The 12,141-nt window shown below is 39.5% G+C and overlaps 1 protein-coding gene and 1 pseudogene across 1 annotated transcript in view; both read right to left on the bottom strand.

The window, feature by feature from the left end:
• Positions 1-666: 666 nt before the first annotated feature.
• The window catches only part of CUNH1orf185 (chromosome unknown C1orf185 homolog), an 81,354-nt gene continuing 69,879 nt past the window's right edge, over positions 667-12,141 (bottom strand). Inside the window, exons 4-6 of the mRNA XM_042674590.1 lie at positions 11,525-11,660; positions 4,118-4,154; positions 667-1,127 (exon numbers count right to left, since the gene is read on the bottom strand). Of these exons, the coding sequence (XP_042530524.1) occupies positions 754-1,127; positions 4,118-4,154; positions 11,525-11,660 (547 nt within the window). The 3' untranslated portion in view covers positions 667-753. The remainder of the gene's footprint in view (positions 1,128-4,117; positions 4,155-11,524; positions 11,661-12,141) is intronic.
• LOC122108535 lies at positions 10,456-10,750 on the bottom strand (annotated as a pseudogene).

The following is a 12,141-nucleotide window of genomic DNA, read 5'->3' as shown; positions in this document are numbered from 1 at the left end:
GAACTCTGGGCTTGGGTGCTGTCCCTGAGCTCTTCAGCTCAAGGCCTAGTGCTCTACTACTTATGACACAGCACCACTTCCAGTTTTCTGGTGGTTAATTGGAGATCAGAGTCTCACAGATTTTCCTGCCTGGGTTGGCTTTGAACCATGATCCTCAGATCTCAGCCTCCTCAGTAGCTAGAATTACAAGCATGAGCCACTGGCACCTGACTCAGGCTGATGATTTTTGACAGTATTTCCTCCTCCTCCTCCTCTTCTTCTTCTTTTTGTTTTTTGTTTTTTGTTTTTTTGTCGATCATGCGGCTTGAACTTTGTCTGTGCTTGGGCACTGTCCCTGCGCTCTTCAGCTCAAGGCAAGCACTCTACTGCTTGAGCCACAGCGCCACTTCTGGTTTTCTGGTGGTTTATTGGAGATAAGAGTCTCACGGACTTTTCTGCCCCAGCTGGCTTTGAACGGGGATTCTCAGATCTCAGCCTCCGTGAGACTCCTATCTCCAATAAACCACCAGAAAACCGGAAGTGGCGCTGTAGCTCAAGTGGTAGAGCGCTCGCCTTGAGCTGAAGAGCTGAGGGACAGCACCCAGGCCCAGAGTTCAAGCCCCACGACCGACAAAAAAAAAAAAAAAAAGAACAGGATAAGCAATAATAACACGTTAGGAGACTTAGAAGTTGGTAATTCAGTTTTAATTACCTAATTTCAGTGTACACAAGATTTCAAAAGAGAAAATGTATCATTCCACATTAGGTTAAGTTTTATATATTGACCTCTGTGTTTCTTCCTGCAAATATTTCCTTAATGTGGCCATCATTTCGATCATCATAAAGTATTGTGTCCCCTACATTTCCAGTATATTCTTCTAATGAAATGGTTGACAAGTATGAAAAGACTTTTTCCACAAGAGGTTCTGTGAGTAAAGACTTTGGAGAATTCCTTTTTGCTAGAGAATCATCAGAAAACCAGTCATCAGCTGCTTCTAGACTTTGGCTACAATAAGAATTCGAATTCGATGGTAAAGTTGATAAGCTTACTGCAACACTGCTGCAGATGGTTGCTGAGCTAGTCTCTGGGTGGTTGCAGACGTTTTTTGTTGTTTGGTGGAGTTCATCTTTAGGGTGATTTTCAATTGCTGTAAGAAATTACATATTGGTGAGCCAAATCTTAATTACACAACAATATGTCTTTTTAAAATTCATATACTTTTAGGGATATAATGGGAAGGCTAATGAGTTGCTGTCATCATCTGCACAATATTAACAGGGAACTAGTGATGCTCCATAGTAGAAAAGTCTATTCTAAATAAAATTCCCTTTTTTTTTGTAGGAAAAGATTGGAGGTAGACTAGAAATCCCAGTTCTGGAACATTCATTAAAAGAGATATATAAATATAGCTTAATATCGCCTTGTTAAAAAGAAAACACAAAACATGCTTTCTTGAGTAAGCAGATTACAAAGTGTTTAGTCCACAGTGAGAAGAGCTGATGGTAGCTCTGTAGCAATAATTGTAATATACATTTCCAAGCACCCTTACAATTTGTGAAGCATTTTTCCCTATTATCATAACTCACTTATTTTCTCAATAATTTTTAGGTAGTTACTAGTACCACTCTACAAAAGAAGAAAATGAGACTTAAAGAAATGACCCATCACAAATTGGGTACATAATGCATTTCAAGAAGAGGGAAGGGCTAGGCACTGGTGGCTCATGCCTATAATCCTAGCTACTTGGAGGCTGAGATCTGAGGATTGTGGCTCAAAGCCCAGCCCAGACAAAAAAGGCCCAGAGACTCTTATCTCCAATTAGTGATCAGAAAACCAGAAGTGGTGCTATGGCTCATAGTGATAGAGTGCTGCCCTTGAGAAAAAGCTCAGGGACAGTGCCCAGGCCCTAAGTCCTATGACTGACAAAAAACAAAAACAAAAACAAGTCAAGCAGAAAAGGTCAGATAATGTAATGTTAGGAAAATGAACCCTTAGATATGTATTTAAATGTTTTTTTTCTTTCATGCATTTGTTTCTAATGCATTTATAAGATTATCTCTTTGGGGGCTGGGAAGGTGGCTCAGTGGTAGAGCACTTGCCTTGCATGCTCGAGGCCCTGGGTTCGATTCCTCAGCCCCACATAAGCAAAAAGAAAAAAAAAAGCCGGAAGTGGCACTGTGGCTCAAGTGGTAGAGTACTAGCCTTGAGCTGAAGAGCTGAGGGACAGTGCCCAGGCCCAGAGTTCAGGCCCCACGACCGGACCAAAAAAAAAAAAAAGATTATCTCTTTGTTGCTTTGTATGTCCCTCCCCCACAGTATAACCCCTGCTTTCACTATATTTGATGTTGGTATAATTTGTGGAGGAGATGGGGAAAAACAAGTCGTTTAAGGATACAGGTGGACCCGTTGCAACAATGAGAAGTACAAGTTGTCATGTCCAAAACGTTCTTTACAACTTTGGTGGGGGGGGGGGGAGGATTAGGGGATTAGGATGGGGAGGGATGTGAAGGGTAAACAAAGGAGGAGGCTACAATGCTTGATAAGAAATATACTCATTATCTTGCCCATGTAATTGTAACCCCTCTGTACAGTATGTTCACAATAAAAAAATAAAAATAAAACAAAAACAAAGAAGGAAGAGGAAGAGGAGGAAGGGGAAGATAGTGACAGAGGTGATGAAATTGATTGGAATGTTGTAAATGCGTGGAAATGAAATATTGAAATTACCTGCCAGACACTGGTGGCAGCTGACACCTGTAATCATAGCTGTTCAGGAAGCTGAGCTCTGAGGACCATGGTTTGAAGCTAGCCTGGGCAGGAAAGTCCCTGAGACTCTTACCTCAAATAACCACCAAAAAGTTGGAAGTGGAGATGTAGCTTAAGCAGTAGAGCACTAGCTTTGGACACAAAAACTGAAGGACAGTGCCCAAGCCCTGAGTTCAACCCCTAGGACCAGCACGCACACGCACGCGCGCACACACACACGCGCACACACACACACGCGCACACACACACGCGCGCGCACACACACACACACACACACACACACACACACACAAGAAAAGAAAAAAAGAAAAGATTCCTTTCTCTCTCATATATCTAATTTAAACTGATTAAAAAAAAAACAGAGTAGGGGCTGGGAAGGTGGCTCAGTGGTAGAGTGCTTGCCTTGCATGCATGAGGCCCTGGGTTCGATTCCTCAGCACCACATAAGCAAAAAGAAAAAAACCTGGAAGTGGTGCTATGGCTCAAGTGGTAGAGCGCTAGCCTTGAGCTGAAGAGCTGAGGGACAGCGTCCAGGCCCAGAGTTCAGACCCCACGACTAGACCCCCCCCAAAACAAACAAACAAAACAAGAGTAAATATGTTTACTCTGTTTTCATGCTTTTCCTATTACATTATTTAAGCTGTAAATTAGAAAATTACAAATATTACTTTTAGAAACTATCATATAATTCTCTAAAATACATACTATAAATCAACTTTTACACATTTTTCACATGCCTTAATATTTTTATATTATGTATGTATATCTTATATTTATATTTTACTGGTCCTGAACTCAGAGCTGGGTGCTGTGTATAAGCTTCTTTTACTTAAAGCTAGTGCTCTGGCATTTCACAGTTGTACTTCTGGCTTTTTCTGTGATTAATTGGAGATTAATTGGAGTCACATGAACTTTCCTGCCTGGACTGGCTTTGAACCATGATTTTCAGATACCAGCCTCCTGAGTAGCTAAGATTACAGGTGTGAGTCACTATTCCCAGCTTATATTCCGCATTTCTAAAATTATCTTTGGAGGTAATAAGATGTAACACACAATATCTAAAGTGTTACATAAAAAGTCAAGATGTTTTGTTGTTGTTGTTTTTGTCCTACTGGTTGCTCATTTTGACCCTCCAGCAATATTGCATGGCATTCTGTAAAACAACCTTGTTTCAATAGGAAACAAAATAAAATAGGAAACAAAAATGAAAGTTCATGTTTTTGAGACATAATATTGCAAATTTTGGTTTAAAACTTAGAAGTTTATCCATACACTAATAAATTAACATTCCTATTGAATCTGAATGGCAATTAAATAATAGGATAGCCACATGATTGTTCAAAGATATATTAAGTTATTAAGGAAAAGTACCTTTTACACGTTCTGCTTCTTTTTTCCTTTGCTCCTCCTACATAAAAAAAATTACTTAAGATGAGTTATAATTTCTGTATTTGACTTAGTATATTTATATAATAGATCAATTTAACATGATAAATTTTTATGGACATATTTTTTATGAATTTTTTGCCGAAATATCTTAACAGAGAAGAAAAATATTTGGAAAGAATTTGGATTGGCCCAAGGAGGGAATAAAGTGTGTGGAATATGGTTCAAACAAGATATTCTTTTATCCTCACTAAGACTAAATGTTCTACTAAATGGCCAAATGATCAAATGGTCAGAACTAGAGAGGGCTAAAAACTTAAGTAGAATTCTTATATTTACTCATTTGTCTAACTAAGTTAGCTAGCTAGTTAACTGTAACAATAAGAATGAATTCTAACTGACGGTCATTTCAAAAATAGGAATATTCTTTTTGTTGTTAGTGGTTGTGGGGTTGAACTTTTTGGCCAAGGCTAATGCTCTCCCACTTTGAGCCACAACTCCACTTCTGTTTTCTGGTGGTTAATTGGAGCCAGCCCAGGCTGGCTTTGAATTGTGATCCTCAGATCTCAGCCTCTTGCATATTTAGGATTACAGGCATGAACCACCAGGGCCCAGCCAGAAATATTGTTCTAATGCAAATAAAACATTCTTAAATAGTACATTTCACATGTGTCTGAGAAGCATAGAGTATGTCGGTTCATAAATAGTGTCAGAAAAAATAAATAGTGTCAGGATTGCCAGTTGTGCTTAAAGTGCTGGTTTGTGGATGCATTATCTGACCCTACAGAAACGTCCTCTGAGAGTAGTACTTGGAAGTATGGTTTGGGTTTTTTTGTTTGTTTTGTTGGTCGTGAGGCTTGAACTCTGGGCCTGGGCGCTGTCCTTCAGCAATTCAGCTGAAGGCAAGCACTCTACCACTTGAGCATAGTGCCACTTCCATTTTTCTGGTGGTTTATTGGAGATAAGAGTCGCACAGACTTTCCTGCCCAGGCTGGCTTTGAACTGTGATCCTCAGATCTCAGCCTCCTAAGTAGCTAGGATTATAGGCGTGAGCAACTGGTGCCCGGCTGGACGTATGTATTATAACACACTTTGCAAGTGATTATAATTCTGGTTTCCTCAGACCACTAGCTAGACACTAGACATAGAATGCTTGGGATGTAGTGGGTTAGGATGAATGTAAGAATATTTTTCTCTTCCTCTCTGTACAGTATTTTCACAATAAAAAAAAAAGAATATTTTTCTCTTGTGTTCTGGGAGAAAAAAATTGTTTTCTGTGTTGATTTATGTTATTCTATCTCCTGAAAAGTTTAGGATACATGTATGCATTCATGTATACATAAATTCATGCATTCTAACACACACATATACATATATACAGGACACATATATACATTCTAACACTTTTTTAGAAAACCATTTTTTTGTCAATTACATCTTTCTTTTATTTGGTACTGAGGTTTGAACTCAAAGCCTCACATTTGCTTGGCTTGTTTGCTCACAGCTGATTTTCTATGAGTTGAGACACATACTTCCAGCCTGGCATTTTGCTGGTTAATTGGAGATAAGCATTTCATGGATCTTGCTGCTGAGGCTGAATGCTCTGAAACTCAGTCTCTTGAGTAGCTAGGATTACAGGAAGTGAGCCTCACTTTCATCTTTTATTAATAAATGGCAGTATGGTATCCTGAACTTACCTTGTGTGGATTTAGGACCAATTTCTTTTGTAATTCCTACATAAATTACATTAGAATATTGCTTCTTAGAATGTAAGGTGCCTTTGAATTACCCTGGGAGCTTGTTAAAATGAAGATTCTTAGTAGGTCTGAAGTGGAATCTGGGTTCTGAGATTCTGCATTTTTAACTCACTTCCCAAGGTGACACCGATAGAATTGGCCTGGGAAGGAGAGTATGACCCTAGACTGATTAAAATTTTACCTTAATGACTAACAAAAATGGGCACTTATATGTGTTATGAGTAGATAGGTAGAATGTTTTTAGACTTTTAATCCACTTCTAGAAATGTCAAGTAAATAATTTTGGTTTTGTTTTAGTATCAAGTTCTCAGCAAGTTCATCCAACATGTTGAGCTTTTTTTTGGGGCGGGGGGGAGTCCGGTCGTGGGGCCTGAACTCTGGGCCTGGGCACTGTCCCTCAGCTCTTCAGCTCAAGGCTAGCGCTCTACCACTTGAGCCACAGCGCCACTTCTGGCTTTTTTTCTTTTTGCTTATGTGGTGCTGAGGAATCGAACCCAGGGCCTCAGGCATGCAAGGCAAGCGCTTTACCACTGAGCCACCTTCCCAGCCCCATGTTGAGCATTTTTTAAACCCTAGAATTAAAAATTCCAAGAATGAAGCAATAGATACATGGATAATGATATATAGATATTCATATAATAGTCTTTAAACTATTAAAATAGATGTTGCAGGTCATTCTCACTATAGAGATTGCCTACTTTCAGCCTAATAAACTTCCCTATTACTTTCACTATGTTTCATGTCTTGACTTAATTCTTCTGGATATAAGGACTGAGGTAGAGTTGTGCTTTCCAGTAATGTATTTTGGTGACATGACTTGGATGTCTTTTTATATGTGACTTGGTGAGTCAGATCCAACATGGATGTTTCTGAACCTTTGTCTGGGTTGAGAATATACCTATTTCCTTTGCTCTGTAAGCATTTTTCCACTGTTAGGATTCTGACTGCTTTCTTTTCCTCACCAATATTACCTTCAGGTTGCTGGGCTAGGCATGACTTGCTTTGAGATTTCTTCTAAACACTGTCCCTGCTCTCCTGTAGGGTTACTAAGTGCCAGATGCTTCCTTTTCCTACCAAGATCTCACTCAGCTCTCCAGCCTGCTTTTTCCCTGTCATATGTTCTTTGGGTTGACTGTTTGATTCTGTTCCAGTAACCCTGTGGAAGTGGGTTTGCTTGTCCCACGTTAGAAATGTTAGTGAGCCTGTCTCTAGAATCCCCCTCACATCAAATATGAAGACTGAATGTGGCTCTTATCCTCCAGTCCCTTTATTGACCTCTCCCTCCCATCTCTCATCTGCCATCTCCCTCCTCTCTCTCCTCCTTTCTCTCTCGCTTTCTCTCTCTGCTGCTACTGCTCTTTTCTGAACAGAACTGAGCTTTTCCCTTTAGACTCCTACCTCAGATAAAACATTCCAAGTATGCTTATCTATCTTTATTAAGGCACTTGCTTTGTTACTGGCTTACTGACCAAGCTTTCCAAAGGCTTCTCTTTGTGCTAGCTCAGATAGAATGAGATGAGCCAGAGGCCATTCACAGTTAATGCTGAAGAAACCATCAGGAAGTATCTGAAAAGTGTGCAGTGCCCCAGCCCTCTAGAGTAATACAGGATGTTTCAAAAGTGCCCCGCCCACTAATTTATCTAACTATTGAGCCAGGAGGATATCCCTCGCTCTTACCTATTCTCACAGGCCCAATCCCAGGTTGTGTCAAGACAACACTTTTTTTTCGGGGGGGGGGGTTGGGGAGGAAGAGCCTTGATCTCAGGGCCTGGGCACTGTCCCTGAGCTTCTTTTTGCCCAAGGCTAGCACTCTACCACTTGAGCCACAGCACCACTTCTGGCTTTTTCTGTTTATGTGGTACTGAGGAATCGAACACAGAGCTTCATACATGCTAGGCAAGCCCTCCACCATTAAGCCACATTCCCAGCCCAAGACAACACTCTTACTTGATCTTTTCTACTATAATGCTTCTAAATGGTCTGAGTTTTCCCCTATGTTCTCATTTTCATGTCCCTCTTACAAGATCTGGACCTGCAGAAAGGATATAGCATATGTGTCTGGCCTGTTCAAGACATTCTACTCCACTGTGCCACTCTACAGTGTCTCAGGTTTTCCTCTCTGCTAGCGCTAAGCATGTGGTTTCTCCTATTTACCTTACAGGGCTAGTTTTCCTCTGGAAACCTTGCATTTTTGTGCTCTAACTTTGTATAGACCTTCTAATTTGTCTATGTAGTCCACAAAGCTTTCCAATTTTTTTGTGTAGCCTACAGATGAATGAGCCTACAGATGAATGATAGGCTTCATTCCAGATTAAGGTAGGTCAGTGAATTGCTCCTGGAACAACAGATCTTTAACTTAACCTACCTAGACCAGAGTAAACCATACCCTTAAACTAAGGTCAAGTATAATTCAGAAACTTCCTCCAACTGTGGGACAGAGACTGTCCCACAGGCTGGTCCTAGGAAGGGCCTTAGCTCTAGGCTCCTGGGTCACTCACTTAAAGATGGCCTGTGTTCACTATTCCTTTCCTAACAAAGTTTCCCATTACCTTTGGCTGGGAAAAAAAAAAGATGCTACCTATCACTAAATAAAGACTAAAAACATGGGGGCTGGGAAGGTGGCTCAGTGGTAGAGCGCTTGCCTTGTATGCATGAGGCCCTGGGTTCGATTCCTCAGCACCACATAAGCAGAAGTCAGAAATGGCGCTGTGGCTCAAGTGGTAGAGTGTTAGCCTTGAGCTGAAGAGCTGAGGGACTGCTCCTAGGCCCAGAGTTCAGGCCTCATGACTGACTAAATAAATAAATAAAAATAATGATACTAATAGATAATGTACTTAATAATCTTGTGTGATGTTCAGTATATGGTAAGGCATTATTCTGAATGCTTTTTACATACTAATTTATTCAATTCCACAATGCTATGGAGTGAAATTATCCTCCTATTGCAAATAGAGAGTCAGAGAAGTCAAGTAACTTGCCTAAGATTACACAGCTAATAGTGATAGAGCCAGGATTTAAACTGAGTAATCTGGCTTTTCTGTTTAGGTCTATAAGCCTTTGACTCCAGTGGATTTGTAGAATCTATGGAGTAAAATCCAAAATCCTTTGGGGTCAAATGAGGGTTTTTAAACCCTTATCTCCAGTGTCTTGTCTACTATTCCTTTCAGTGAGTCTTAGACTCCAAGCATCATGACATTTTTAGTGAATATCTTGTTTCCTTTTATAGTCTACTTAGAAGTTGCAAGCCTTTGAACATAAAATGCCCTTTGTTTTCCTTCCTCCCTGCGAACTTCTGTTCATTTCTCAAAATTCAGTTGAAAATTTGTTTTCTCTGAAAACCTCCTCAACTCAGGCTTCTTTTTCTATACTTTAAAAATGAAGAGTCATCACATTATATTGTAATTATTACTTTGTATCCTTTTCCTCTTTTAGTAATTTTAGACTCATCTAAGCCTTGGTGGCAAAACTAGTGTCATGTACTGGGTGGGGGCTTGGCTAAAGTAGTAGAGTGCTTGCTTGGCAAGTGAGAGGCCCTGAGTTCAACCCCAGTACCACCAAAACAAAACAAAACAAACTAAACAATAATAATAAATAATAATGGTGCTAAGAAAGGAACTAAGTAATTGTTTCCTAAACAAATAAATGAACACAAATTTCGATGAGTTCTGGTACAGTTGGCTCACGCCTGTAATCCTAGCTACTCTGGAGGCTGAGATCTGAGGATTGAGGTTCAAAGCCAGCTGCCAGCTGTGGCAGGAAAGACTCTTATCTCCAATAAATGAGAACTCTTATCTCAGAAAACTCTTATCTCAGAAGTAATTCTGTGGCTCAAGTGATAGAGCACTAGCCTTGAGTGGTAGAGCTCAGGGACAACACCCAGGCCCAGAGTTCAGCCCCATGACCAACAAACAACAATAACAACAGCAACAACAAAAACTTCATATGTATTTATATGTAACAAAACTGTCATGCTGTCATTTTGTCACATGAATATTCTAATGTATTTGTTTTTTTAAACTGTGTCATAGTTTTAAGTTTCTACTAGTCTCTGGCCTTATTTTACACAAATTATGGTCTGCCTTTCCGTTTTTGTTTTTTGTCGGTTGTGGGGCTTGAACTCTGGGCCTGGGCGCTGTCCCTGAGCTCTTTAGCTCAAGGTGAGCATCCTACCTCTTGATCCAAAGTGCCACTTCCGGTTTTCTAGTGGTTAATTGGAGATAAGAGTCTCAAGGACTTTCCTGCCCTGGATGGCTTTGAAAATGATCCCCAAATCTCAGCCCCTTGAGTAGCTCTGATTCTATAGGTGTGAGCCACCAGCACCTGGCTAAAAAGGCTAATATTTTAAAATGTATACTATTGTAGGTATAAAATACATAAACAATTTGGTAAGCTTGTAGAGAAGCTGACCAAGATACATAAATTAGGAATGGAAGTATCCATCTATATTTTCTATATTTCATTTTCTCTGGATATTTATTAAGGTTGTTTAATACGCAATTTTGTACTTGTCATCTTGCAAGTCCTTTATTGTAAAGGGAGCTCTTTGATGACAAACAGCCTCAATGATTATTCTGGATCTCCATATTGGATAAGTTCCATTTCTTCTTGAGATCTAAGGTTCCTTCTGTATTTCTGAGGTAGTGTTTTTAATATCATTCCAGTGTCTGGAGGGCCCTGATGCATTTACTTCCCTTAGCATGCTGGGAGACCAAAGAAGAGTGAATAGGAGCCCTGCTGATCTCAAAGCTTCCAATACACTGAGGTTAGGATTGTCTCTTCTGTTAGGGAATCTTATTAATGGAGTATGTGTCTTGATTGCCTGAACAACCCTGCTGGCAGATGCCATCTTGCTGCCCATCATGACCCCAGGAAGGGGTAGCTTCCAGGTTGTCTGCTTTTCTTATATAAGTACCTCACAATTAGGGCCATATCTTAATATTCCCAATAGAGTGGAGTCTAGAACTTGGGAATGTAAAAGATCTTTGTCAAACTTTATTTAATTTTCAATTAGCTGGTTTAAATAGGTTATCTGAGTATCTCTTCTCTCCAAAGCTGTTTCCTCTGACCTGATAGTTTTTTTTTTTTTGTTGTTGTTGTCGTTTTGTCAGTCTTGGGGCTTGAACTCTGGGTTTGGCACTGTCCCTCAGCTCTTCAGTTCAAGGCGATTGCTCTACCACTTGAGCCACAGCGCCACTTCCAGTTTTTCTAGTGGTTTATTGGAGATAAGAGTCTCACGGACTTTCCTGCCCAGGCTGGCTTTGAACCATGATCCTCAGATCTCAGCCTCCTGAGTAGCTAGGGTTACAGGCGGAGCCACCAGCGCCTCGTTTGACCTGATAGTTTTGCTTTCCATTTCACAGATACTATTACCTCATCCCTATAACAATCTTAATAGATGACTGAATGCAAGTTCTTAGTCTAGAGAAATAATAGATCAGTTCTGGACAGAATAAATTTTCATTTAACTTTTCAGTATTCTTAAAAGTGTAAACTCTCAAATTTAAATTGGGCTTTATACTATTTTTACTCAAATCAAAAATACCAGTATATATCCTAGCCTTCAACTATAAAGACAACAATTTTAATTACATGGTATTACAAATGTTTAAAAATTGCTATAATTATTACACTGTACCTGTAATTGGAATTTTCCAGTATGAAAATTTCGAGAAATAAAAACACACTGAGATTGAGATTTAAGTTTTCCTTTCTGTGATCTTTGCTTGACTTTCTCATGGGTTTCTTTGTATTTCGAATTTTGAAATATTTCCCTGAAAAATGTGTTAGAGAAAATATTATTAAGCATGAATTAGATAATAAACCAATTAAATAATTATTCTAATATTTATAAACAAAGGTTTAAAATAATCCAGGGTACTTAATTTTAAAGCAGGCTTCCATTTATATAATCATTTATATATGTTAAATATATTTTATTCAGAGAGTATAAATTAAGATATTTAAGATAAATTAAGAGGGCTGGGAATGTGGCTCAGTCATTGAGTGCTTGCCTAGCATACACAAAGCCCTGGGTTTGATTCCTCAGCACCACATAAACAGAAAAAGCTGGAAGTGGCGCTGTGGCTCAAGTGGTAGAGTGCTAGCCTTGGACAAAAAGAAACTCAGGGGCAGTGTTCAGTCCCTGAGTTCAAGCCCCAGGACAACATCAACAACAAAAAAGATAAATTAAGATACAGTTTGAATATTAGCCATGAGTCACTGATTGATATGATTCTTTCTGGTTATGAGATA

Source organism: Dipodomys spectabilis, unplaced genomic scaffold (assembly GCF_019054845.1).
Source record: "Dipodomys spectabilis isolate Male_0828 unplaced genomic scaffold, ASM1905484v1 ptg000002l, whole genome shotgun sequence".
Classification (NCBI taxonomy): Eukaryota; Metazoa; Chordata; class Mammalia; order Rodentia; family Heteromyidae; genus Dipodomys; species Dipodomys spectabilis.
The sequence above is the reverse complement of the archived record's forward strand: the minus strand, read 5'-3'. Positions and strand labels throughout refer to the sequence as shown.